The sequence below is a fragment of the Anomaloglossus baeobatrachus genome, chromosome 11 (assembly GCF_048569485.1).
Source record: "Anomaloglossus baeobatrachus isolate aAnoBae1 chromosome 11, aAnoBae1.hap1, whole genome shotgun sequence".
Lineage (NCBI taxonomy): Eukaryota > Metazoa > Chordata > Amphibia > Anura > Aromobatidae > Anomaloglossus > Anomaloglossus baeobatrachus.
Genome location: NC_134363.1, coordinates 33,952,599 through 33,980,161, shown reverse-complemented (window position 1 = coordinate 33,980,161; position 27,563 = coordinate 33,952,599). Strand labels below are relative to the sequence as shown.

General features: G+C 48.8%; 1 protein-coding gene across 1 annotated transcript in view; it reads left to right on the top strand.

Annotated features, from left to right (window-relative positions):
• The first annotated feature begins 260 nt into the window (after positions 1-260).
• MEGF8 (multiple EGF like domains 8) overlaps positions 261-27,563 on the top strand; it is an 89,413-nt gene continuing 62,110 nt past the window's right edge. Inside the window, exons 1-16 of the mRNA XM_075328009.1 lie at positions 261-323; positions 7,523-7,736; positions 7,965-8,128; positions 9,399-9,608; positions 9,705-9,885; positions 10,225-10,313; positions 12,074-12,287; positions 18,543-18,723; positions 18,867-19,015; positions 19,253-19,378; positions 19,583-19,737; positions 19,814-19,921; positions 19,997-20,147; positions 24,114-24,277; positions 25,795-25,989; positions 26,200-26,400. Of these exons, the coding sequence (XP_075184124.1) occupies positions 7,550-7,736; positions 7,965-8,128; positions 9,399-9,608; positions 9,705-9,885; positions 10,225-10,313; positions 12,074-12,287; positions 18,543-18,723; positions 18,867-19,015; positions 19,253-19,378; positions 19,583-19,737; positions 19,814-19,921; positions 19,997-20,147; positions 24,114-24,277; positions 25,795-25,989; positions 26,200-26,400 (2,475 nt within the window). The 5' untranslated portion in view covers positions 261-323; positions 7,523-7,549. The remainder of the gene's footprint in view (positions 324-7,522; positions 7,737-7,964; positions 8,129-9,398; positions 9,609-9,704; positions 9,886-10,224; positions 10,314-12,073; positions 12,288-18,542; positions 18,724-18,866; positions 19,016-19,252; positions 19,379-19,582; positions 19,738-19,813; positions 19,922-19,996; positions 20,148-24,113; positions 24,278-25,794; positions 25,990-26,199; positions 26,401-27,563) is intronic.

Below are 27,563 nucleotides of genomic sequence, written 5' to 3'. Positions count from 1 at the left end.
TTGTGAAAAAAACCAGTCATAATCTCCCTAGCAACCGTATATCATGCAGGTTATTAAAAACAGTCAGTGCCAAAGCTACACTGGATATACGGGCACACATTGAGACCTGCGGTACAATCGCGACGCGTCCTGAGGCGACTGACCGCTCTGTCACGAAGTGCGCGCTCTTATATATTGCGTGACGTCACGGTTTTCCCATGCAGTGGGCGTGTCCTATCCCGTGCTCCAGCTTCCGGTTTCGCTGACCTCCTCCTTTCTCCTGCGAGTTTTGCTTCCGGTTCGCAGGTGACCACAGCTGCAGATAGCGGATCGAGGAGAAGGAGGTGAGTGTATTGTGCCGGATGCGGCTTTCCTGATGCGTTTCCCTCATTTTTGGGTTATCCCCTCTGCATATGCATTGCAGCTTTATGAGTGACACTCCAGATGTGGAGGGACTATAAATACCAGCAAGCCTTGGAAGAACACTGTATCCTAGTTATTTGTTTTGTTGTTGTTGATCTCAATTCTATTGCATGCTCAGGCTGGCTGGGCACGCTGGGAGTTGTAGTGCATATAGTGCAGCATTTGCATTTTTAAGCGTTTCGATGGAGAAATTGCAGAATTTGATGATGGTGACTCTAATACGGGGATTGTTCACGGCGGTCTGGACCGTTGCACGGCTCTAAAGTGCAAATTATGCATTATATGCACTACAAATCCCAGCCAGGCTTAGCAGCGCTGTGAAACTATGTCACAGAACGAAACCGCGCCGCGCTCCCCAGATAGTAGGCAACGTATCGATATATTGGAACGTTACGTTATTCTTGTCCCCCCTTATTAAGTAATAATGGTGCCGGTGACCCCTTATTAAGGAATGATAGCCCCGGTGTCCCCTTATTAAGTAATAGTCCCGGTGACCCCTTATTAAGTAATAGTCCCTGTGACCCCTTATTAAGTAATGATAGCCCCGGTGACCCCTTATTAAGTAATGATAGCCCCGGTGACCCCTTATTAAGTAATAGTCCCGGTGACCCCTTATTAAGTAATGATAGTCCCGGTGACCCCTTATTAAACAATGATTGTCCCGGTATCCCCTTATTAAGTAATTTGCCACGGTGACCCCTTATTAAGGAATGATAGCCCCGGTGACCCCTTATTAAGGAATGATAGCCCCGGTGACCCCTTATTAAGGAATGATAGCCCCGGTGACCCCTTATTAAGTAATAATAGCCTCGGTGACCCCTTGTTAAGGAATGATAGCACCGGTGACCCCTTGTTAAGGAACGATAGCCCCGGTGACCCCTTATTAAGGAATGATAGTCCCGGTGACCCCTTGTTAAGGATTGATAGCCCCGGTGATCCCTTGTAAAGTAGCGAGAGCCCCGTCGACCCCTTGTAAAGTAGCGAGAGCCCCGTCGACCCCTTGTAAAGTAGCGAGAGCCCCGTCGACCCCTTGTAAAGTAGCGAGAGCCCCGTCGACCCCTTGTAAAGTAGCGAGAGCCCCGTCGACCCCTTGTAAAGTAGCGAGAGCCCCGGCGTCCCCTTGTAAAGTAGCGAGCGCCCCGGCGTCCCCTTGGAAAGTAGCGAGAGCCCCGGCGTCCCCTTGGAAAGTAGCGAGAGCCCCGGCGTCCGCTTGGAAAGTAGCGAGAGCCCCGTCGACCCCTTGTAAAGTAGCGAGAGCCCCGTAGACCCCTTGTAAAGTAGCGAGAGCCCCGGCGTCCCCTTGGAAAGTAGCGAGAGCCCCGGCGTCCCCTTGGAAAGTAGCGAGAGCCCCGGCGTCCCCTTGGAAAGTAGCGAGAGCCCCGGCGTCCCCTTGGAAAGTAGCGAGAGCCCCGGCGTCCCCTTGGAAAGTAGCGAGAGCCCCGGCGTCCCCTTGGAAAGTAGCGAGAGCCCCGGCGTCCCCTTGGAAAGTAGCGAGAGCCCCGGCGTCCCCTTGGAAAGTAGCGAGAGCCCCGGCGTCCCCTTGGAAAGTAGCGAGAGCCCCGGCGTCCGCTTGGAAAGTAGCGAGAGCCCCGGCGTCCGCTTGGAAAGTAGCGAGAGCCCCGGCGTCCGCTTGGAAAGTAGCGAGAGCCCCGGCGTCCGCTTGGAAAGTAGCGAGAGCCCCGTCGTCCCCTTGGAAAGTAGCGAGAGCCCCGGCGTCCCCTTGGAAAGTAGCGAGAGCCCCGGCGTCCCCTTGGAAAGTAGCGAGAGCCCTGGCGTCCCCTTGGAAAGTAGCGAGAGCCCCGGCGTCCCCTTGGAAAGTAGCGAGAGCCCCGGCGTCCCCTTGGAAAGTAGCGAGAGCCCCGGCGTCCCCTTGGAAAGTAGCGAGAGCCCCGGCGTCCCCTTGTAAAGTAGCGAGAGCCCCGGCGTCCCCTTGTAAAGTAGCGAGAGCCCCGGCGTCCCCTTGGAAAGTAGCGAGAGCCCCGGCGTCCCCTTGGAAAGTAGCGAGAGCCCCGGCGTCCCCTTGGAAAGTAGCGAGAGCCCCGGCGTCCCCTTGGAAAGTAGCGAGAGCCCCGGCGTCCCCTCGGAAAGTAGCGAGAGCCCCGGCGTCCGCTTGGAAAGTAATGATTGCACCCTCAAAAGGAAACAAGTAGCCCCCTGTCCTCTTATAAAATAATAATTGCCCCTTGCCATCTTCTAAAAATAATTGCCCCAGTGCCCGCTTATTAAGTAATTATAGCACCGGTGACCCCCCCAGTGAAGTAGCGATTGCCCCATACCATCTTATAATGAGATAATATCCCCTTTGCCCCCTTGTAAAAAATTATTGCCCCAATGCCTTCATATAAAATAATTGTCTCAGTGCCCCCCTTATAAATTAGTAATATCCTGAGTGCCCACCTAACAAGTAAAAATGGCCCTTTGGGCACTCATACCGTGAGTATCACTCGCCTGGGCATACAGCCTTGATACTCATGCGGCTTATGCACCACTGATTGGTAACCACAGGATCAGAGTGGATGACCGATACATTGTAACAAAAACTCTGTGCATTTTGGTTCTGCCGACGTTTTTTTACGTGATATTGCTCCAGCTTCTGCGACTCCACAATGGGTTTTGTAGGATGTGAACACTTCACCGCTGAAGAGAATCAGGGAAGATTTCGAGCTGGATGGCTCAAAAACACAGAAGCAGTGATTGTCTGCAGCGGTCATGAAGTGTTGAAAGTGACATTGTTGATGCAGACCTGCAAACAAGGAAAAATGAAATCCTTATTCTTGTGCAGAGATGTCACAAATCTTACCTTTTGTAATGCAACAGGCATATAATACACCTTAAATGAGGGGGGTCTTTTTTGCTGAAGACCCCATAACGGAGCGCTGATCTGGCGGAAATGCCGCACTCCAATGCACTGTATCGCTGTCCAGATCATCCAGAGACGGCGGGTTCTCAGAGATGAAGCCTGAGCGGCCGCTCTACGGATCCCCTATTATGTAAAATTCCGAGATGTTTCTATTACATGTGAGACAGTTTATATACTTGAGGGCGACCATACACCTTAAATACCTTCACCTTGAAATGTCCCCAAAAATCTACCTTTTGGAGTAGACGTGTGACACCGCTGTACACAGACGGCTGCCAAAATCAGCTCCATCACCCGCACTTTAAACCTAATAAGTTAAGGAGTAACTCTACTTTTCGAAAATAGTTTGATATGTCAGAGAGGCAAGTCAGAAGTTTTTGATTAACGGATGGGACCCTTCTCCAACTGATAAAATATAAAAGCAGAAGATCGGAGCCAAGTGCTGCTCTCTTCCAACACTATAGACAGATCCTTGTAGTGAGCAGCATTTGGCTTGGCACTTCTGCTCTTTCGTTTAATGATTGGTTGGCTCTCAGCACTTGGATCCCAACTAACCTGGATGAGCTGCTCTCCTCCAGCATCGAAGAAAAATCCCAGAAGTGAGCAGCACTTGGCTTGGCACTTCTGCTCTTTTGTTTAATGATTGGTGGGTTCTTAGCACTTGGATCCCAACTAACCAGAACGAGCTACTCGCCTCCATCACTGAAGACACATCTCAGAAGTGAGCAGGACTTGGCTTGGCACTTCTGCTCTTTTGTTTAATGATCAGTGGGTTCTCAGCACTTGGATCCAACTAACCAGAACTAACTGCTCTCCTTCAACGCTGAAGACAGATCCCAGAAGTGAGCAGCACTTTGCTTGGCACTTGTGCTCTTTTGTTTAATGATCAGTGGGTTCTGAGCACTTGGATCCCAACTAATCAGAACAAGCTGCTCTCCTTAAACACTGAAGAGAGATCCCAGAAGTGAGCAGCACTTGGCTTGACACTTCTGCTCTTTTGTTTAATGATCAGTGGGTTCTGAGCACTTGGATCCTAACTAATCAGAACAAGCTGCTCTCCTTCAACACTGACTGAAGAGAGATCCCAGAAGTGAGCAGCACTTGGTTTGGCACTTGTGCTCTTTTGTTTAATGATCAGTGGGTTCTCAGCACTTGGATCCAACTAACCAGAACGAGCTGCTCTCCTTCAACGCTGAAGACAGATCCCAGAAGTGAGCAGCACTTTGCTTGGCACTTGTGCTCTTTTGTTTAATGATCAGTGGGTTCTGAGCACTTGGATCCCAACTAACTAGAACGAGCTGCTCTCCTTCAACGCTGAAGATAGATTCCAGAAGTGAGCAGCACTTGGCTTGGCACTTCTGCTCTTTTGTTTAATGATCAGTGGGTTCTCAGCACTTGGATCCCAACTAACCAGAACGAGCTGCTCTATTTCAACGCTGAAGACACATCCCAGAAGTGAGCAGCACTTGGCTTGGCACTTCTGCTCTTTGGTTTAGTGGTCGATGTGTTCTGAGCATTTAGATCCCAACTAACCAAAGGTGATCCATTCGGGCACCACACACCTGAAGAGACGCACAACTCACGGCCGCTCCATGACTTCAAGTCCATACATGGACCATGAACCTCGGGTGCGTGAAGCCGCACGCGAATAATTAGTGTTTCATAGATTGCGGTAACAAGGGGCAGAAGCAGTCGGCTGAGCGTACATTATTGATGAGCTCATATCTGCAGTGCCGCTATGAGGCATGTCACTCCCTATAAATAGGGTGAAGTATATATCTACAGACAATGCTGGGCCCGGGCTGTATGGGTGGAGATCCGGGGTGGGGGGGACCTGCACTGATCATAGAGCGATGGCACATCCTCGCCATATTGTTGCCCCAGTTTGCGAGGCTTCATTATGAGGCTTTGAATTGCTGTTTGTGACGGCAGGAGTAGCCGCCGGGCACCGAGCAATGTGAGGGTCATGGCCGCTGTCTCCTGGTGATGATTTGTTATGAAGTGAAATTTGTAAATGATTAATTTCCATCTAAGACGAGAATCATTACACTCTGCATGACCTGAGAATCAGTTACTGTGCTACAAGGATTTTATTATTTGTGTATTCCAGTCTGCGGAATAAAGTCTCTATATTTATTATGAAAATTATTTACTTGACATGTACCTTATTCTGCATTATACTCCAGAGCTGCACTCACTATTCTGCTGGTGCAGTCACTGTGTACATACATTACATTACTGATCCTGAGTTACCTCCTGTATTATACTCCAGAGCTGCACTCACTATTCTGCTGGTGCAGTGACTGTGTACATACATTACATTACTGATCCTGAGTTACCTCCTGTATTATACTCCAGAGCTGCACTCACTATTCTGCTGGTGCAGTCACTGTGTACATACATTACATTACTGATCCTGAGTTACCTCCTGTATTATACTCCAGAGCTGCACTCACTATTCTGCTGGTGCAGTCACTGTGTACATACCTTACATTACTGATCCTGAGTTACCTCCTGTATTATACTCCAGAGCTGCACTCACTATTCTGCTGGTGCAGTCACTGTGTACATCCATACATTACTTACTTATCCAGTATTATACTCCACAGTAACTGCACCAGCATAATAGTGAGTGCAGCTCTGGAGTATAATATTAATAGTAGATGTAACTCAGGATCAGTACAGGATCAGTAATGTATGTACACAGTGACTGCACCAGCAGAATAGTGAGTGCAGCTCTGGAGTATAATACAGGAGGTAACTCAGGATCAGTAATGTATGTACACAGTGACTGCACCAGCAGAATAGTGAGTGCAGCTCTGGAGTATAATACAGGATGTAACTCAGGATCAGTAATGTAATGTATGTACATAGTGACTGTACCAGCAGAATAGTGAGTGCAGCTCTGGGGTATAATAAGGGGGTAACTCAGGATCAGCACAGGATCAGTAATATATATACACAGTGACTGCACCAGCAGAATAGTGAGTGCAGCTCTGGAGTATAATACAGGAGGTAACTCAGGATCAGTAATGTATGTACACAGTGACTGCACCAGCAGAATAGTGAGTGCAGCTCTGGAGTATAATACAGGATATAACTCAGGATCAGTAATGTAATGTATGTACACAGTGACTGCACCAGCAGAATAGTGAGTGCAGCTCTGGAGTATAATACAGGAGGTAACTCAGGATCAGTAATGTAATGTATGTACACAGTGACTGCACCAGCAGAATAGTGAGTGCAGCTCTGGAGTATAATACAGGAGGTAACTCAGGATCAGTAATGTAATGTATGTACACAGTGACTGCACCAGCAGAATAGTGAGTGCAGCTCTGGAGTATAATACAGGAGGTAACTCAGGATCAGTAATGTAATGTATGTACACAGTGACTGCACCAGCAGAATAGTGAGTGCAGCTCTGGAGTATAATACAGGATGTAACGCAGGATCAGTAATGTATGCACACAGTGACTGCACCAGCAGAATAGTGAGTGCAGCTCTGGAGTATAATACAGGAGGTAACTCTGGATCAGTAATGTATTGTATGTACACAGTGACTCCACCAGCAGAATAGTGAGTGCAGCTCTGGAGTATAATACAGGAGGTAACTCAGGATCAGTAATGTAATGTATGTACACAGTGACTGCACCAGCAGAATAGTGAGTGCAGCTCTGGAGTATAATACAGGAGGTAACTCTGGATCAGTAATGTATTGTATGTACACAGTGACTCCACCAGCAGAATAGTGAGTGCAGCTCTGGAGTATAATACAGGAGGTAACTCAGGATCAGTAATGTAATGTATGTACACAGTGACTGCAGCAGCAGAATAGTGAGTGCAGCTCTGGAGTATAATACAGGAGGTAACTCTGGATCAGTAATGTATTGTATGTACACAGTGACTCCACCAGCAGAATAGTGAGTGCAGCTCTGGAGTATAATACAGGAGGTAACTCAGGATGAGTAATGTAATGTATGTACACAGTGACTCCACCAGCAGAATAGTGAGTGCAGCTCTGGAGTATAATACAGGAGGTAACTCAGGATCAGTAATGTAATGTATGTACACAGTGACTGCAGCAGCAGAATAGTGAGTGCAGCTCTGGAGTATAATACAGGAGGTAACTCTGGATCAGTAATGTATTGTATGTACACAGTGACTCCACCAGCAGAATAGTGAGTGCAGCTATGGAGTATAATACAGGAGAAGTAATGTAATGTACATTTCAGCATTGAATTACTCTCTTCTTGATTCCAGGTTCGCTCCCAGGAATGTGGTACAGAAATGGGAGGCCATGCCGGCTTCTGGGTGTGCGGCTGGCAGCTCTTTCTCCTGGTGTTATCTCGGGCTGGCATTGCGTCGTCCGGTGATTGTAAGGGGCAGCGCACAGTTCTCCGCAGTTTTCCAGGATTTGTCAGTGATGGCCCCGGGAACTATTCAGTGAATGGCAACTGTGAATGGCTGATAGAAGGTGGGTGACCTGTGAGGAGCGGCCGGAGGGACCCCGTATTCATACACAACAGCTCAGATCGAATTCCTGACAATCTCTGACCATGTCTTCCTCGGAGGGTCTTACGGATACTGTGCACTTGCTCACGTGCTGTATTCCCCTCTGCATGGTGTGACCGCTGCCTCACATCATGGCGGGTATGCTCAGCTTTTCCTGCCGTTCAGCCTTTGTTCTTGTTCTTTCTTGTAGCTCCGGACAGCAATTACCGCGTGCTGCTGCGATTCCTCTTCATGGACACTGAATGTACCTACGACTACCTGTTTGTATATGATGGAGACTCGTACAGCGACCGCCTCCTGGCCAGCCTGAGTGGCAGCAGCTTGCCCCCAACCCTGGAGGCCACGTCTGGAAAGGTATGACACATTGGGCACTTCATGACCTACAAAGAGGGTAATCTCTTCTTTTTATTGTGCTACCCCACTATCCTAAATGGGGTTCACTCGGACCAGATAACTGACGACCTGTCTTTAAAGGGGTTGCCATAACTTCCCTCGCCTGACGGCCCGTCCCTCTCCTGACGGCCCGTCCCTCTCCTGACGGCCCGTCCCTCTCCTGACGGCCCGTCCCTCTCCTGACGGCCCGTCCCTCTCCTGACGGCCCGTCCCTCTCCTGACGGCCCGTCCCTCTCCTGACGGCCCGTCCCTCTCCTGACGGCCCGTCCCTCTCCTGACGGCCCGTCCCTCTCCTGACGGCCCGTCCCTCGCCTGACGGGCCGTCCCTCGCCTGACGGGCCGTCCCTCGCCTGACGGGCCGTCCCTCGCCTGACGGGCCGTCCCTCGCCTGACGGGCCGTCCCTCGCCTGACGGCCCGTCCCTCGCCTGACGGCCCGTCCCTCGCCTGACTGGTGGGGTTGTGACACCTGGAACCTCCGGCAAACAGCTGTTCCCGGTACCTGGGCCGGACTGAATGACTCCGTTGCAGACCTGCACCACACAGCTCCATCAACTATTTAGTGGCTGCAGCCTGATACTGAATATCTGCCCCCTATTCGAATCAATAGGGGGGCGAAAGTGCAGTACTCTGCCGTTGACGGTAGACCAGGCACAGCTGATCAGCCGCAGTGCTGTGTGTCGCACCCGGACTGGACATACATTGATGACCCATCTTAAAGATAGGTTATCAATATTAAAGTCTTGGACAACCTCTTTAAGGAGTTGGCATAAGCATTTAGTAGCTGTTGGCTAGAGATGATCGGTTTGATTCATGCCGCCCTGGTCCAGTGTGATTCTCACCGGTGGTGCCTGGTGTCCTGGGCGACTCTGGCTCTTACTAGGAGCTGCAACATCATGACGTTGTGGGGAGTATAAAGCACCAGAAGCGCCAAGGATACTGGGAGAAGAAGTGAAGGACCAGATTGAACCCTGGATTAGGACAAAAGGGCCTTCACCCGACCACTCTCAAGTGTGTGTGACCACTCCTTCTCTGCCCACCATAGACATACACAGCCACTTAACACATGTTTGGGTATTAACTGCTGCCATCGTTCAGGCGCCGACTTGGGAATAAAGGATCAGGCATATTGAAATTCATTATGCCCCATTATGTCGGCCATTTCTCGTCTGTTGCGCAGAATGATTACTGTGCATGATGGACAAATTCCTTGTGTAACCCTATTTCTTGCAGATGCTCCTTCACCTCTTTAGCGACGCCAATTACAACCTGCTGGGGTTTAACGCCACGTACAGCTTCTCCTTGTGCCCGCAAGGCTGCTCCGGACACGGGATTTGCCAGGAGAACGCCCAGTGTGAGTGCGACCCCGGCTGGAGCGGAGACGGCTGTCAGACCCCGGATTGTAGCACGTACTGCCACGTGCACCATGGAACATGTAACCAGGTACCACGGATAAAGCTAGTGTACGGACTAGTCTCCCAGCATGTCCTGGCTTGAAGGGCATGTATCCTAAAGGTGACCGTATTCTCTCCATTTTAGGAAACTCAACGCTGCGTCTGTTTTCCGGGATACATCGGAGAACGCTGCGACTTGTCACTGACTGACAACCAGGGTTCTGGGACGTGGTACAACGTGAGCAGCCAGGACCCGTCCTTTACACCCCGCACTGCTGCTGCCGGAGCCTTCCTGTCCCCGACCAATGCACTTTATATTTTTGGAGGTGAGCGATCATTTTGAAGGGTTGAGGGATGACGGGTGTTGATTAGAGATGAGCGGATAGATTTTAATCAGTTGGCCACGTGAGTAGTCCACGGCTAAGAGACTGGAGCCCTATGGACCACCTCCTACCTTGCGGCATCCCCGGCTCCTCTCTTGATCAGCGTCATCGTTGCGGTGTGACACATCAGAAGAATCGTGGTGCTGGCGGGTAGGACGCGGTTCTCAGGACTCCCACCGGCCCACGTGGACTACTAACGTGGCCACTGGACAAGGCTCCTATAACTCGATTCACTCATTTTCTAGTACTAATATTAATGGAGTCACTTTTTTTCCCTCTTAGGTCTGGATCTTAATTCCGCTCTACAGGACATGGCCATTTATAACTTTACGGCAAATACATGGGAAAGAAAAAGGTTTTCCCCCAGCCCGGTACGTCTTACTTCTCATGTGAAGACTCGATGAATCGGTTCTGTCACCAGATTTCACAATATATGTTATTAAGTAGAACTGATGGGACTGGTGTACTTACTTTGAAAATCCATGTCAGAAAGGCTATTTGAAAGTATATTTTCACGATATTAAACTACCTGACGTATGATGTCAGGTACAAATGTATGGAATGGGATTAGGTGCTGGCTGTGTTATACATCCAACAGCAGCAATCCGAGCAAGCTCTGGTAGCTGATATTTAATCACTAAAAGGAGATACTCATGCTCTGATAACTTCTGCATCAGAAGTCATATCTCAAAGCAACAATCCCCCACACAGATGTATGGAGTGGGATCAGGTGCTGGCTGTGTTATACATCCAACAGCAGCAATCCGAGCAAGCTCTGGTAGCTGATATTTAACCACTAAAAGGAGATACTCCAGCTCTGATAACTTCTGCATCAGAAGTCATATCTCAAAGCAACAATCCCCCACACAGATGTATGGAGTGGGATCAGGTGACGGTTGTGTTATACAGCCAGCTCCTATCTGTGATAGCAGCAATCCGAGCTAGCTCCGGTCGCTGATGTTTAATCACTAAAAGGAGATACTCCAGCTCTGATAACTTCTGCATCAGAAGTCATATCTCAAAGCAACAATCCCCCACACAGATGTATGGAGTGGGATCAGGTGACGGTTGTGTTATACATCCAGCTCCTACCTCTGACAGCAGCAATCTGAATTAGCTCTGGTCGCTGCTGTTTAGTCACTAATAGAAGGTACTCCAGCAATGATAACTTCTGCATCAGAAGCCGTATCTCAAAAAACCAAGCCAACGTATGGCAGTATGGAGCAGGATGAGGTGTCGGTTGTGTCATACAGCCAGCACCTACCTCGGACAGCAGCAATCAGAGCTAGCTCCGGTCGCTGATGTTTAATCATTAAAATAATGTTCTCCCGCAATGATAACTTCTGCATCAGAAGCCATATCGCAAAAAACAATCCCCCATACGGATATATGGATATGGAGTGGGATCAGGTGCCGGTTGTGCTATACAGCCAGCACCTACCTCCGACAGCAGCAATCTGAGCTAGCTCCAGTCGCTGATGTTTAATCACTAAAAGGAGGTACTCCAGCTCCGATAATTTCTGCATCAGAAGTCATATCTCAAAACAACAAGCTCCCACACAGATGTATGGAGTGGGATCAGGTGCTAGCTGTGTTATACAGCCAGCTCGTACCTCTGACAGCAGCAATCAGAGCTAGCTCCGGTCGCTGCTGTTTAATCACTAATAGGAGGTACTCCAGCTCTGATAACTTCTGCATCAGAAGTCAGAGCTCCAAAAAAATGAGCCCTTCTTATGGCTGTGTGGATGGAAAAGTGATGTTTCTCGGTAGACGGGGAGGATAAAACAAAAGTGGGAAAATGAAAAATGGACCTGAAGGGGTTAAATGAAGCATTTTATAAGTGTGGGTAGAGCTGGATTTATATAATACACATCTTCATATCAGAATTACACAGCCATTCTGTAATAGGTGTTCTTAGTAAGTACACCAGTCTCATCAGGCCGCATAGATCTTTTTAATAATGCATGCAGTTTTTAGCTTGAAATCTGGTTGCATCAGTCGCTTCGACTTCATGATGTTCCTACGACTCCCAATATGCATTGCTCTAGGGTGTACTGACTTATTGCGCTCCCCCTCTCGCTTTTCACCATAACCCTATCTGTCTATTCTTGTGTCCCTCTGTGCTCCGCAGGCTGCTCGGCATTCACACGTGGCGGTGGAGTGGAACGGGACGCTGGTTTTGTTCGGTGGGGAGCTGCCCGGTGGGAGGCTGATTAACGATACCTGGGTGTTCCTGCCCCTGGAGGAGCGCTGGGTGAACCTGAGCCCCTATAGCACCCTGCACCCCCCTCCCCTGGCTAATCACGCTGCTGCCACCGTTGATAACTGGCTCTATGTGTTTGGAGGTAAGTCTGTGTTCGCTATTTATATATGTTATATATTTCGGGCTTAATTTTACCTTATCTACTTCATTTTTTACCTCAGAGCTGCACTCACTATTCTGCTTTTTATTATTAACAGACATGCCCTATAGCTCACTGGGCTCCTTGAAATCTGTGGGGCAGTTGAGTTTATTTTTCTTCGGCGCTCCATTGGGAGACCCAGACGATTGGGTGTATAGCACTGCCTCCGGAGGCCACACAAAGCAATTACACTAAAAAGTGTAAGGCCCCTCCCCTTCTGGCTATACACCCCCAGTGGGATCACTGGCTCACCAGTTTTCTGCTTTGTGCGAAGGAGGTCAGACATCCACGCATAGCTCCACTGTTTAGTCAGCAGCAGCTGCTGACTATATCGGATGGAAGAAAAGAGGGCCCATACTAGGGCCCCCAGCATGCTCCCTTCTCACCCCACTTGCGGTTTGTAAGGTTGAGGTACCCATTGTGGGTACGGAGGCGGGAGCCCACATGCTGTTTTCCTTCCCCATCCCCCTGAGGGGCTCTGAGGAAGTGGGATCTTTCCGGCCACCAAGCCCTGAGGCCGGGCTCCATCCACAGACCCATAGAACCTGCTGGATGTGGAGCGGGAGTGCCGTTCAGGGACAAGGCCCTGCAACTTTCAGGTACTCTGTGTCCCCGTATGGCAGGCCACGCACACTCCAGGCTTGCTGGGTGTGCTAGTGCGCCGGGGACTGTAGCGCTGTGCGCTGGGCTTATAGTCCCTGCAGATTACTGGGGGACTTTACGTGTGGGGACCGCCGCGCCGACCGCCCCTGGAGCGGCGGCGCAGCTGCGACTTGTAGTGCGCCGGGGACGCGCCGACCGCGCTTTTACGGCGGCGGCGCTTCTAACTTTAGTCCCCGGCTTTTGCGGCCTAGCGCCGCTTCGTTCCCGCCCCCACCCTGTCACTCAGGGAAAGGGAGAGACGCTGTTCTATAGCAGCGCCGAGGGCTGGAGCCTTATTTGCATTCTCCAGCCCCCTTCACTAGACACAGTGGGCGCCGGGTTCCGGCTCTTGTCTCGGGCACGCCCTCGGCCCGCCCCTCTCCTCTGGACGCCGGCAGCCATTCCGGCACGCAGAGCGGGAAAACGGAGACAAGCACAGCACAGGATTCCGGCGCCACACACCCGCTTTTGTGCGGGCGGTAAGCGGCAACTAAAGTGCTGACCCACTAATGCCGAAGTGTCCTGTTGTACTTTTGTACGGTCGCTATTCAGGATGCAGACCTAGAAACAGCAGCAAAAGATCAGGGGTGCTAAAGCACAGACTCTATATGCTGCTTGTCTTGCATGTGCTGCAGTGTCATGTGTCCTTTATGCTTGTATGCTTTACATTGCACTGTAAGGGCTATTCTTGGCTGTCTACCCGCCTAGATGGCTAGACAGCGGCAGCAAACAGCAATGGTGCTAAGGCACAAGCTTTCAATGCTGCTTGGATTGCATGTACTGCAGAGTTTGTTTTCATGAATGCCCCTGGCCACCCTGATTTCGAAACAAATCATGGCTCCAGGAGGGTCCCATGCATCCCAGGGTGCAGGCTCTGACACGGACGACAGTCCCAGACGGCCTAAGCGAGCTCCCTAAGAACGGCCCTCGACTTCATCACAGTACTCTCTGTATGATGATGCAGACGTAGCTGTTCAGGACTCTGATCCTGAGACCGCTCTCAATCCGGATACACCGGATGGTGACGCTATAGTGAATAATCTTATAGCGTCCATCAATGGAAGGTTGGGTATTTCTCCCTCAACTCCTCCAGTGGAGGGGTCAGCTTCACAGCAGAAGAAATCCCTATTTCGGTATCTCAAGCGTATATTGAGTACTTTTCTGGTCACTCTGACTCCAGAGAAGCAGTCCAGGAACACCACGCTTATCCCGATAAGCGTTTTCTCCAACCGTATTGAGGATACGCGTTGTCTCTTCCCCCCTGACGTGCTCAAGCGCTCCAAGGGTGGATCCCCCAATCTCCAGGCTTGCGGCTAGATCTATAGTTGCAGTGGAAGATGGGACTTCACTTAAAGATGCCATTGACAGACAGATAGCCCTCTGGTTGCAATCTGTCTATGAAGCTATCGGCGGGTCGGTTGCCCCGGCATTCGCAGCCATAGAGGCACTCCAAGCTATTTCAGCTAGTATTGCGCAGAGGGACGCGGTCACATGTACATCTTGGCCGCAGTAGCGTCCTTCACCTCGCAATGTCGGCATTGCGACTCAAGCTGTTTATGCTGTCCTGGACTCTACGAGCCCTACGTCAGTGGCGTCCGCCAACTCCGTGTTGTTACGCTCCTAGTGTTAAGGGATTGGAGCAGATGCTGCTTCCACAAAAGTGCTTAACCAGATTGCCTTTATCTGGTGACAGACTGTTTCGTGAGCGGTTGGATTAAATCATTCAACTGTCCAAGGGTACGGATTCTTCCTTACCCCAGCTATCAAACAAGACCCATCAGGAGAAGGGACAGTCGAGGTTTCGGTCCTTCCCAGGCTCGGGCACGTCCCAATTGCCCTCGTCCAACAGGACTCAAAAGGCTCAGAGGGGCGCAGGTTCCTAGCGGGCTCAATCGCGCCCGGAGAAGGCAGCCGGAGGAACCGCTACCAAGGCGGTTTCCTCATGACTTTCAGCCCTCTCTCTCCGCGTCCGCGGTCGGTGGCAGACTCCCCCGCTTTAGCGACATTTAACTGCCACAGGTCAATGGCCGGTGGGTGAGAGACAGTTTGTCGCAAAAACTTCCTCACCGGCCGAGCCGAGGCTCTTCTGCAGGCAGTAGGAGTCGTAATCCCGGTTCCTCCTCAGGAACAAGAGACACTTTTTACTCCGATCTGGTCGGGGTGACAAAATAGGACGACTCCTTCCGTTCCGTTCTGGACCTTAAACTGCTCAACAAGCACGTGAAAACCAGGCGGTTCCGGATGGAATCCCTCCGCTCCGTCATTGCCTCAATGTCTCAAGGAGATTTCCTAGCATCAATAGACATCAGGATGCTTATCTCCACGTGCCGATTGCTCCAGAGCACCGGCGTTTGCTACGATTCGTTATTGAAGACGAGCATCTTCGGTTCGTAGCCCTACCCTTCGGTCTGGCGACAGCCCCACGGGTTTTCACCAAGTTCATGGCAGCAGTGGGACCACTCCCGCACTCTCAGGGTCACCCTGTGATCCCTTACTTAGACCATCTACCTGTCAAGGCACTCTTTTAAGAGGCATGCCAACACAGCCTGAACATGGCGCTGGAGACTTCCCAGAGTTTCGGGTGGGTCCTCAACTTTTCAAAGTTAAACCCAATCGCTGGCATATCTTAGCTTGGGGTTTCACACTCTCTCAGCGATGGTGAAGCTTCCACTGGACAAACAGCGGTCACTACAGACGGGGGTGCAGTCTCTCCTTCAAGGAGACACCTCATCCAGAGGCAGTCCCTTTCACGCAGTTTCATCTGCGTCCACTTCAATAGAACATTCTTCGCTAATGGGAGGGGAAGTCGATGTCCCTACACAGGAACGTCCCCCTTTCTCAGACGTTCAAGGACTCTCTTCAGAGGAGTCCACTCTTCAGATCAATTGTCTGGAGCTCTGGGCAGTGTATATTGCCCTGCAAGACTTCCTGCAGTGGCTGGAAGGCAAACAGATCCGAATTCAGTCGGACAATCCACAGCGGTGGCAGACATCAACCACCAAGGCGGACTATGCAGTCGGCGAGCCTCCCAGGAAGTCCGCCGGATTCTGCTAGGGGTGGAAGACAGAGCATACACCATATCCGCAGTTCACATCCCGGGCGTAGAAAACTGGGAAGCAGACTTCCTCAGTCACCAGGGCGTGGACGCAGGAGAATGGTCTCTGCACCCGGACGGGTTTCACGAATCGGCACAACAGCAAGGTCCCGGTTTTCATGACGATCAAAGAGCTCTGGCGACAGGCATCTCACGGTCGGTCAACCGTGGGCACTACCAGACCGGCCAGACTTACTGTCCCAAGGGCCGTTTTTCCATCTGAATTCTACGGCCCTGAACCTACTGTGTGGCCATTGCGTCCTAGATCCTAGTGTCCTCAGGATTATCCCAAGGGGTCGTTGCCACCATGAGACAGGCTACGACGCCCACGTCTGCTAAGATCTACCACGGAAGTGGAAGATTTTCTTTTACTGGTGCTCTGTACAAGGAGTGTCCCCCTGGCCATTGGCATTGCCTACTTTTCTTTCCTTCCTGCAATCTGGGTTGGAAAAGGGCTTGTCGCTCGGCTCCCTTAAAGGGCAAGTCTCGGCGCTATTGGTGTTTTTTCAGAAGCGTCTAGCACGACGTCCGCAGGTACGCACGTTCCTGCAGGGGGTTTGTCATATCGTCCCCCCGTACGAGCGGCCGTTAGATCCATGGGATCTGAACAGGGTACTAGTTGCTCTCCAGAAGCCGCCTTTCGAGTCTCTGACGGATGTTTCACTCTCTCGACTATCACGGAAAGTGGCCTTTCTGGTAGCGATCACGTCTCTTCGGAGAGTGTCTGAGCTAGCAGCGCTGTCATCCAAGGCTCCCTTCCTGGTGGTCCACCAGGACAAGGTAGTGCTGCGCCCCATTCAGGAGTTTCTCCCTAAGGTAGTATCCTCGTTTCATATTAATCAGGATATCTCCTTACCTTCCTTTTGTCCTCATCCGGTTCACCGGTATGAAAAGGATTTACATTTGTTAGATCCGGTGAGAGCACTCAGAATCTACATTTCCCGCACGGCGCCCCTGCGCCGCTCTGATGCACTCTTTGTCCTTGTCGCTGGTAAGCGCAAAGGGTCGCAGGCTTCCAAAGCCACCCTGGCTCGATGGATCAAAGATCCAATTCTTGAAGCCTACCGTTCTGCTGGGCTTCCGGTTCCATCAGGGCTGAAGGCCCATTCTACCAGAGCCGTGGGTGCGTCCTGGGCATTACGACACCAGGCTACGGCTCAACAGGTGTGCCAGGCAGCCACCTGGTCGAGTCTGCACACTTTCACCAAACATTATCAGGTGCATACCTATGCTTCGGCGGACGCCAGCCTAGGTAGAAGAGTCCTGCAGGCGGCAGTTGCCTCCCCGTAGGGGAGGGCTGTCTTTGCAGCTCTAACATGAGGTATTTCTTTACCCACCCAGGGACAGCTTTTGGACGTCCCAATCGTCTGGGTCTCCCAATGGAGCGCCGAAGAAGAAGGGAATTTTGTTACTTACCGTAAATTCCTTTTCTTCTAGCTCCTATTGGGAGACCCAGCACCCGCCCTGTTGTCCTTCGGGATTTTTGGTTGTTTTTCGGGTACACATGTTGTTCATGTTGAATGGTTTTCAGTTCTCCGACGTATCTTCGGAGTGAATTTGTTTAAACCAGTTATTGGCTTTCCTCCTTCTTGCTTTTGCACTAAAACTGGTGAGCCAGTGATCCCACTGGGGGTGTATAGCCAGAAGGGGAGGGGCCTTACACTTTTTAGTGTAATTGCTTTGTGTGGCCTCCGGAGGGCAGTGCTATACACCCAATCGTCTGGGTCTCCCAATAGGAGCTAGAAGAAAAGGAATTTACGGTAAGTAACAAAATTCCCTTCTTTACATAGGATTACTAAATATTGAGCTCTGGGGATGTAACTCAGAATCAGTAATGTATGTACATTGTGACTCCAGCAGAATAGTGAGTGCAGCTCTGGAGTATAATACAGGAGGTAACTCAGGATCAGTAATGTATGTACATTGTGACTCCAGCAGAATAGTGAGTGCAGCTCTGGAGTATAATACAGGAGGTAACTCAGGATCAGTAATGTATGTACATTGTGACTCCAGCAGAATAGTGAGTGCAGCTCTGGAGTATAATACAGGAGGTAACTCAGGATCAGTAATGTATGTACATTGTGACTCCAGCAGAATAGTGAGTGCAGCTCTGGAGTATAATACAGGAGGTAACTCAGGATCAGTAATGTATGTACATTGTGACTCCAGCAGAATAGTGAGTGCAGCTCTGGAGTATAATACAGGAGGTAACTCAGGATCAGTAATGTAATGAATGTACACAGTGACTGCACCAGCAGAATAGTGAGTGCAGCTCTGGAGTATAATACAGGAGGTAACTCAGGATCAGTAATGTAATGTATATACACGGTGATTGCACCAGCAGAATAGTGAGTGCCGCTCTGGAGTATAATACAGGATTAGTCATGTAATGTATATTTCAGATCCTGAAACCTACATTTTATTTTAGTTTCCCATATAAGTACTTTTGTCTTCTTTCTCAGGTCGCACGTCTAGAGATGTATTTTCCTCCAAGATGTTCCGTTTTAACCTCCACTCGTGGGAATGGGAGGAGGTGGTGGCCGCAGGAGGGAAGCCCCCGGCAGCCGCTGGCCACTCCATGGTGTTCCACGCTGCATCCCGATCTCTCCTGGTCTATGGTGGTCACCGGCCGTCCACCGCACGGTAAGAGCCGAGCCGCCTGATGCCGGCCTGTAATATGAAGGTGAAGGGGACGAGCGCCGCTGTGCGGGGGAATCTGTGACCGATATCATGTTCTTTATGTTGCTCCCCTTTTTAACCCCTTTATTGCCTTTCCCCCTCCCCAGGTTCAGCATACGGGTGAACACTACAGATCTGTTTCATGTGGATTTCAATTACTGGACCACCCTGAAGCCTCGAGAGGGTAACCGGGGGGGTCCTCGTGAGAGAGCCTTCCATAGTGCCGCCATCATAGGGAACTATATGGTGATATATGGTGAGAGGCCCTGATTGGTTAGATATATAACATTGACAATTCTTTCCAGAACCGGTGATCGGTTATGGTCTGATCTTTGGGGCCACCACTGATCCCTTTGTGCTTGCCGGCTGCAGTTTCCTGCGCAGTTTGGTGGTTGGGAGTACCTCTGCTCAGGGAACAATATTAATTATTCTCAGGGGGTCCGAATTTTCCATGTTCCTCCTCTGGATTTATCCGATCCCTTTGTGTTTGCAGGCGGCAACCTCCACATTCACTACCAAGAAGAGAAGTGCTATGACCAAGAAATCTTCTTCTACCATCTTGGCTGCCACCAGTGGGTCCCCAGCAATATTCTGAGCCAGATCATGCCTCCCCATCATGGTAAGAGTCCACCATGGAGATAAGGGGCTCATTGCAGCCACCACCAGGGGGAGCTATCCAAAGAGAGATGAAACCGCGTTGTGCACCCTGATGGAACGGAACATTAAGTCCTTACCGATCACTCACCCCTACCTTGTCATCCCATGGTGGTCCTTCACTCTATAGGATTCCTCTCCGTAATGTGCGCTCATTTTGTTCCCGTAGGCCCGCAGACCGTGAGCGGTGGCCGATACTCCCATGTAGGCGCTGTAATGAAAGGCGGTGTGTTATTAGTGACCGGAGGGTACAGCGGTACTCCACGTGGGGACCTTCTCGCCTATAAGGTGCCTGTATCCGTCTACCAGCCCCCCGTGCAAGATGTGAGTATACCGGGGAGGACGGGCCTTGTTGTCTTCACCTGTCGCATGGCCGTGACGTGTGTTCTCACCGTTGCAGTATCACTTGGACTATTGCTCCATGTATACCGACGAGACCATCTGCTCCAAGGATCCGGAGTGCACGTGGTGTCACACAAGCTGCCAGACTCCTCCGCCTAATAAAATAGTAAGTGCAATCATAGGCCGAGCTCCCTTATCTCCTGCAAAATTGCTCCATCTTGTATTTTTTTCTATTTTATAGCAATGCCCCGATAAGAGCTGTCTAGGACTGGCACGACTCCTCTCCGACTGCCAGTCCTGCCTAGTGTTCAGCAGCAACCTGAGCACCTCCGCTCACATCCCTCGCACCTTCGGGTGGTGTGTACAGAACGAGACGTGCATGCCGGTGTCAGGTACGTGACCTTTTATATTGCTGGATTGATTGTTTTTACTTTTTTTATTCTTTATGTTCCTTTCCTCCAGTGTAACCTTGTTTGTATTTTCTTCCTCCAGTGTAACCTTGTTTGTATTCCCTTCCTCCAGTGTAACCTTGTTTGTATTCCCTTCCTCCAGTGTAGCCTTGTTTGTGTTCCCTTCCTCCAGTGTAACCTTGTTTGTATTCCCTTCCTCCAGTGTAACCTTGTTTGTATTCCCTTCCTCCAGTATAACCTTGTTTGTGTTCCTTTCCTCCAGTGTAACCTTGTTTGTATTCCCTTCCTCCAGTGTAACCTTGTTTGTATTCCCTTCCTCCAGTATAACCTTGTTTGTATTCCCTTCCTCCAGTGTAACCTTGTTTGTATTCCCTTCCTCCAGTGTAACCATGTTTGTCTTCCCTTCCTCCAGTGTAACCTTGTTTGTATTCCCTTCCTCCAGTGTAACCTTGTTTGTGTTCCTTTCCTCCAGTGTAACCTTGTTTGTGTTCCCTTCCTCCAGTGTAACCTTGTTTGTATTCTCTTCCTCCAGTGTAACCTTGTTTGTCTTCCCTTCCTCCAGTGTAACCTTGTTTGTATTCCCTTCCTCCAGTGTAACCTTGTTTGTATTCCCTTCCTCCAGTGTAACCTTGTTTGTCTTCCCTTCCTCCAGTGTAACCTTGTTTGTATTCCCTTCCTCCAGTGTAACCTTGTTTGTGTTCCCTTCCTCCAGTGTAACCTTGTTTTAATTCCCTTCCTCCAGTGTAACCTTGTTTGTCTTCCCTTCCTCCAGTGTAACCTTGTTTGTATTCCCTTCCTCCAGTGTAACCTTGTTTGTATTCTCTTCCTCCAGTGTAACCTTGTTTTTCTTCCCTTCCTCCAGTGTAACCTTGTTTGTGTTCCCTTCCTCCAGTGTAGCCTTGTTTCTATTCCCTTCCTCCAGTGTAACCTTGTTTGTGTTCCCTTCCTCCAGTGTAACCTTGTTTGTTTTCCCTTCCTCCAGTGTAACCTTGTTTGTGTTCCCTTCCTCCCGTGTAACCTTGTTTGTATTCCCTTCCTCCAGTGTAACCTTGTTTGTATTCCCTTCCTCCAGTGTAACCTTGTTTGTATTCCCTTCCTCCAGTGTAACCTTGTTTGTGTTCCCTTCCTCCAGTGTAACCTTGTTTGTATTCCCTTCCTCCAATGTAACCTTGTTTGTATTCCCTTCCTCCAGTGTAACCTTGTTTGTATTCCCTTCCTCCAGTGTAACCTTGTTTGTATTCCCTTCCTCCAATGTAACCTTGTTTGTGTTCCCTTCCTCCAGTGTAACCTTGTTTGTATTCCCTTCCTCCAGTTTAATATTGTTTGTCTTCCCTTCCTCCAGTGTAACCTTGTTTGTGTTCCCTTCCTCCAGTGTAACCTTGTTTGTATTCCCTTCCTCCAGTGTAACCTTGTTTGTATTCCCTTCCTCCAGTGTAACCATGTTTGTATTTCTTCCTCCAGTTTAATATTGTTTGTCTTCCCTTCCTCCAGTGTAACCTTGTTTGTATTCCCTTCCTCCAGTGTAACCTTGTTTGTATTCCCTTCCTCCAATGTAACCTTGTTTGTGTTCCCTTCCTCCAGTGTAACCTTGTTTGTATTCCCTTCCTCCAGTTTAATATTGTTTGTCTTCCCTTCCTCCAGTGTAACCTTGTTTGTGTTCCCTTCCTCCAGTGTAACCTTGTTTGTATTCCCTTCCTCCAGTGTAACCTTGTTTGTATTCCCTTCCTCCAGTGTAACCTTGTTTGTATTCCCTTCCTCCAGTGTAACCATGTTTGTATTTCTTCCTCCAGTTTAATATTGTTTGTCTTCCCTTCCTCCAGTGTAACCTTGTTTGTATTCCCTTCCTCCAGTGTAACCTTGTTTGTATTCCCTTCCTCCAGTGTAACCTTGTTTGTGTTCCCTTCCTCCAGTGTAACCTTGTTTGTGGTATCTTCCACCAGTGTAACATTGTTTGTGTTCCCTTCCTCCAATGTAACCTTGTTTGTATTCCCTTCCTCCAGTGTAACTTTGTTTGTATCCCCTTCCTCCAGTGTAACTTTGTTTGTATTCCCTTCCTCCAGTGTAACATTGTTTGTGTTCCCTTCCTCCAATGTAACCTTGTTTGTATTACCTTCCTCCAGTATAAACATGTTTGTATTCCCTTCCTCCAGTGTAACCTTGTTTGTGTTCCCTTCCTCCAGTGTAACCTTGTTTGTATTCCCTTCCTCCAGTGTAACCTTGTTTGTATTCCCTTCCTCCAGTGTAACCATGTTTGTCTTCCCTTCCTCCAGTGTAACCTTGTTTGTGTTCCCTTCCTCCAGTTTAATATTGTTTGTCTTCCCTTCCTCCAGTGTAACCTTGTTTGTATTCCCTTCCTCCAGTGTAACCTTGTTTGTCTTCCCTTCCTCCAGTGTAACCTTGTTTGTATTCCCTTCCTCCAGTGTAACCTTGTTTGTCTTCCCTTCCTCCAGTGTAACCTTGTTTGTGTTCCCTTCCTCCAGTTTAATATTGTTTGTCTTCCCTTCCTCCAGTGTAACCTTGTTTGTATTCCCTTCCTCCAGTGTAACCTTGTTTGTCTTTCCTTCCTCCAGTGTAACCTTGTTTGTCTTCCCTTCCTCCAGTGTAACCTTGTTTGTATTCCCTTCCTCCAGTGTAACCTTGTTTGTATTACCTTCCTCCAGTATAAACATGTTTGTATTCCCTTCCTCCAGTGTAACCTTGTTTGTCTTCCCTTCCTCCAGTGTAACCTTGTTTGTCTTCCCTTCCTCCAGTGTAACCTTGTTTGTCTTCCCTTCCTCCAGTGTAACCTTGTTTATATTCCCTTCCTCCAGTGTAACTTTGTTTGTATTCCCTTCCTCCAGTGTAACTTTGTTTGTATTCCCTTCCTCCAGTGTAACTTTGTTTGTATTCCCTTCCTCCAGTTTAATATTGTATGTATTCCCTTCCTCCAGTTTAATATTGTTTGTCTTCCCTTCCTCCAGTGTAACCTTGTTTGTATTCCCTTCCTCCAGTTTAATATTGTTTGTATTCCCTTCCTCCAGTGTAGCCTTGTTTGTGTTCCCTTCCTCCAGTGTAACCTTGTTTGTATTCCCTTCCTCCAGTGTAACATTGTTTGTGTTCCCTTCCTCCAGTGTAACCATGTTTGTATTTCTTCCTCCAGTGTAACCTTGTTTGTATTCCCTTCCTCCAGTGTAACCTTGTTTGTATTCCCTTCCTCCAGTTTAATATTGTTTGTCTTCCCTTCCTCCAGTGTAACCTTGTTTGTGTTCTCTTCCTCCAGTGTAACCTTGTTTGTATTCCCTTCCTCCAGTGTAACCATGTTTGTCTTCCCTTCCTCCAGTGTAACCTTGTTTGTATTCCCTTCCTCCAGTGTAACCATGTTTGTATTTCTTCCTCCAGTGTAACCTTGTTTGTATTCACTTCCTCCAGTGTAACCTTGTTTGTATTCCCTTCCTCCAGTGTAACCTTGTTTGTATTTCTTCCTCCAGTGTAACCATGTTTGTATTTCTTCCTCCAGTGTAACCTTGTTTGTATTCCCTTCCTCCAGTGTAACCTTGTTTGTATTCCCTTCCTCCAGTTTAATATTGTTTGTCTTCCCTTCCTCCAGTGTAACCTTGTTTTGTATTCCCTTCCTCCAGTGTAACCTTGTTTGTATTCCCTTCCTCCAGTGTAACCTTGTTTGTATTCCCTTCCTCCAGTGTAACCTTGTTTGTATTCCCTTCCTCCAGTGTAACCTTGTTTGTATTCCCTTCCTCCAGTGTAACCTTGTTTGTGTTCCCTTCCTCCAGTGTAACCTTGTTTGTGGTATCTTCCACCAGTGTAACATTGTTTGTGTTCCCTTCCTCCAATGTAACCTTGTTTTGTATTCCCTTCCTCCAGTGTAACCTTGTTTGTATTCCCTTCCTCCAGTGTAACCTTGTTTGTGTTCCCTTCCTCCAGTGTAACCTTGTTTGTATTACCTTCTTCCAGATCGCTCAGCTTGTCGGGTAGGGCAGATCTCGGGAACGTACGGCTGGTGGGGCAGCCAGAACACCTTCATCACATCTCTAGATGGTTGTCGGACCAACAATTTTCTTCCTGGTCTTCACCTGATCACCTATCAACAGCCTCGCAATGAGTCCCAACCGGACAGGGTACATTTTACAGCCAGGACCTGCCTCCAAGAATCGTTTCACCAGCAATTGATAACTTGTTAAATCCCACTGTCAAACTCTGCTATTGGGATTTAACATGTGTCGGCATGGGGGGGCGCTATTTTCAGCTCCCATCGGCATGCCTGTCACATGATCGTGGGTCACCGATGGGCTGCGATGACAGCAGAGGGTCCTGTGAAGTCATAGCAGTGACCAGTGACCACAAGCGACCAGACGATCGCAGATTTATATTCCTCTAAAGGGACTAGTAAAAACAGTGAACTGTTTTAAAAATGAATAATACAAATATTGAAAAAAAATAAAAAATTAAAAATATCACCCCCCCATAAAATAATAAAAATATATAAAACTTATAATAATAATGATAATAAAAGCAACAATAATAAAAAAAATCAAACCCCCACATGAAATAATAAAAAAAAACAAACCATAAAATAATAAAATAAAAATATCACCCCCCAATAAAATTATAAAAAATGATAAATTCAACCCCCATAGAATAATGAAAAAAAAATAAAAATATCACCCCCATAAAATAAGCAATATATATATATATATATATATATATATATATATATATATATATATATATATATATATATATATATATATATATATATAATTATCCCCCATAAAATAATAAAAAAAATATATATAATAAAAATGAAAAATTCACCTTCCATAAAATATTAATAATAAAAATAATAGTAAAATAAAAATATCACCCCCAATAAAATAATAAAAAATGTAACAAAAAATTAAAAATATCAACCCCCCTATAAAATAATTACAAAAATATAATAATAATAATGTTAAAAATATCAAACCCCCATAAAATAATAATAAAAAATATAATATTAATGATAAAAATAAAAATTTCAACCCCCCCCATAAAATAATAAAACATATAATAATAATTAATAAAAATATCACTCCCCATTAAATAATAAAAATATAATAAATTAAAAATATCAACCCCCCCAATAAGTTCAAATCACCCCCATTTTCCCCCTATTAAAAATAGATAAAAAAAATACACCTACATGGTATCATCAGTATCAGAAACGTCCAATCTATTAAAATATTGCAATAATTAGCATAATCTGTAAAAAATATAAAAAAACAAATTAAAGAATGTCAAAATTCCGTTTTTATTTTTGGACGCTACAATAACAAGCGATTAAAACGTCATATCTATCACATCATGGTCTCAATAAAATCGTTGTCTCGTCTCGCAAAAAATAAGCCATCACACGGCTCTGTAGACTGGAAAATGAAAATGTTACTGGTTTTGGAAAATGGCGACACATCCCCTCCAGTCAGTCAGCTCATTCTGCATTCTGTAACACAGAGCCTAGCAATTGGAAATGGTGCAAGATTTTCAATGAAACCTGTTTATACTGTGCTCACTGACAGATTCTCAGTCAACTCTTTGCAGCCGAGGTTCTTAAATTTGCATTAAAGTTTTGCATTTCTTCTTTTTTTGCGTTCCTCAGGTGTCCATTGTGCGCAGCACGACCATCACCCTGAGCCCCAGCACGGAGATGGACGTGTCCTTGGTCTACAAAGGTTTCATATACCCCATGCTGAGCCAAAACTCTCCCCCCGAGCGCGTCTCTATCTGGGCTCGCATCCAGCGGTTTTACGTCGTGGCCCGACTCGGGCGCTATCCAGAGACCATCTACCCCCTGGTAAGACGGAAATAAAAAGGCTTAGTTAAAAGTGTTCTTTTGGGTTTTTTTTGTGTGCACAGCTCCTATGCAGAGCTTTGTGTCCCTCTGGTTAATCCCTCCCCCTAATATCGGCATAGGGGTGGTCTTTACGAGTCCGCTAGCGTTGATCCAGCCTGTGTCGGCGGTCGTGTCTTCATTCTTTCTTCTGGGTTCATTTGCTCCCGGCAGGAGGAGGTGGGCCGCTGGTTTGTGCACCAGGATAAGGAGCGGCGGTCTCTGCAGCGGAATAGTGGGGAGCGGTTGTTTCCCAACGCCAATCGGGGGAGCCGCTACGCCGTGCAGATCGAAGGATTTCTCAACAACACGGGCATCGGGCATACGAGCGAGCTGAGCCTGACCTGGGACCGCACCGGGGTGCACGGCGGCAGCGTAAGTACTTGGGCTGGCTCCATTTATGATCTGAGCTTTGTGGTCTTGAGGGTCCCACCTCTGGGATCCTAAAAACAAATAAAGCTCTGCATCCGATTTTTCTGACTGTAATGGAGGTTGTTCATTTAGGCAAATGTGGCGGACCACATGTGAGGGGGTGAACTTGCTACACCAGTTCTGCATTCTCGAGGGGTCTGGCTTCCATGGATCACAAAGTTATGACTCCATATGACTAGCCTATGCCATCATTGACCAACGTGACCCCATAACTCTAGGAAACTGTATTTTTCGGATTATAAGACACACTTTTCCTCCCAAAAATTTGGGAGGAAAATGAGAGGTGCGTCTTATAATCAGAATGTAGCTTACCAGGAGGTGGAGAATGGGCACTGTGCTGGCTGTGGGGTCTGTGCTAGCTGTGGTAGGGGCTGTGCTGGCTGTGGGGTCTGTGCTGGCTGCGGTGGGGTCTGTGCTGGCTGCGGTGGGGTCTGTGCTGGCTGCGGTGGGGTCTGTGCTGGCTGCGGTGGGGTCTGTGCTGGCTGCGGTGGGGTCTGTGCTGGCTGCGGTGGGGTCTGTGCTGGCTGCGGTGGGGGCTGTGCTGGCTGCGGTGGGGGCTGTTCTGGCTGCAGTGGGGTCTGTGCTGACTGCTGTGAGGGCTTCGCTGACTGCTGTGAGGGCTTCGCTGGCTGAAGTGGAGGCTGTGCTGGCTGAAGTGGAGGCTGTGCTGGCTGAAGTGGAGGCTGTGCTGGCTGAAGTGGAGGCTGTTCTGGCTGAAGTGGAGGCTGTGCTGGCTGCAGTGAGGGATGTGCTGGCTGCGGTGGGGGCTGTGCTGGCTGCGGTGGGGGCTGTGCTGGCTGCAGTGGGGTCTGTGCTGGCTGCTGTGAGGGCTTCGCTGGCTGAAGTGGAGGCTGTGCTGGCTGAAGTGGAGGCTGTGCTGGCTGAAGTGGAGGCTGTGCTGGCTGAAGTGGAGGCTGTGCTGGCTGCAGTGAGGGCTGTGCTGGCTGCGGTGGGCGCTGTGTTGGCTGCGGTGGGGGCTTTGCTGGCTGCAGTGGGGGCTGTGCTGGCTGCGGAGGGCCATGCTGGCCGTGGTGGAGTCCGGCGGTGCAGCCGGTATCCCAGATGCCCTGTTAGCAGTGTGGGTTTCAAATAATGGCGCCCGGAGT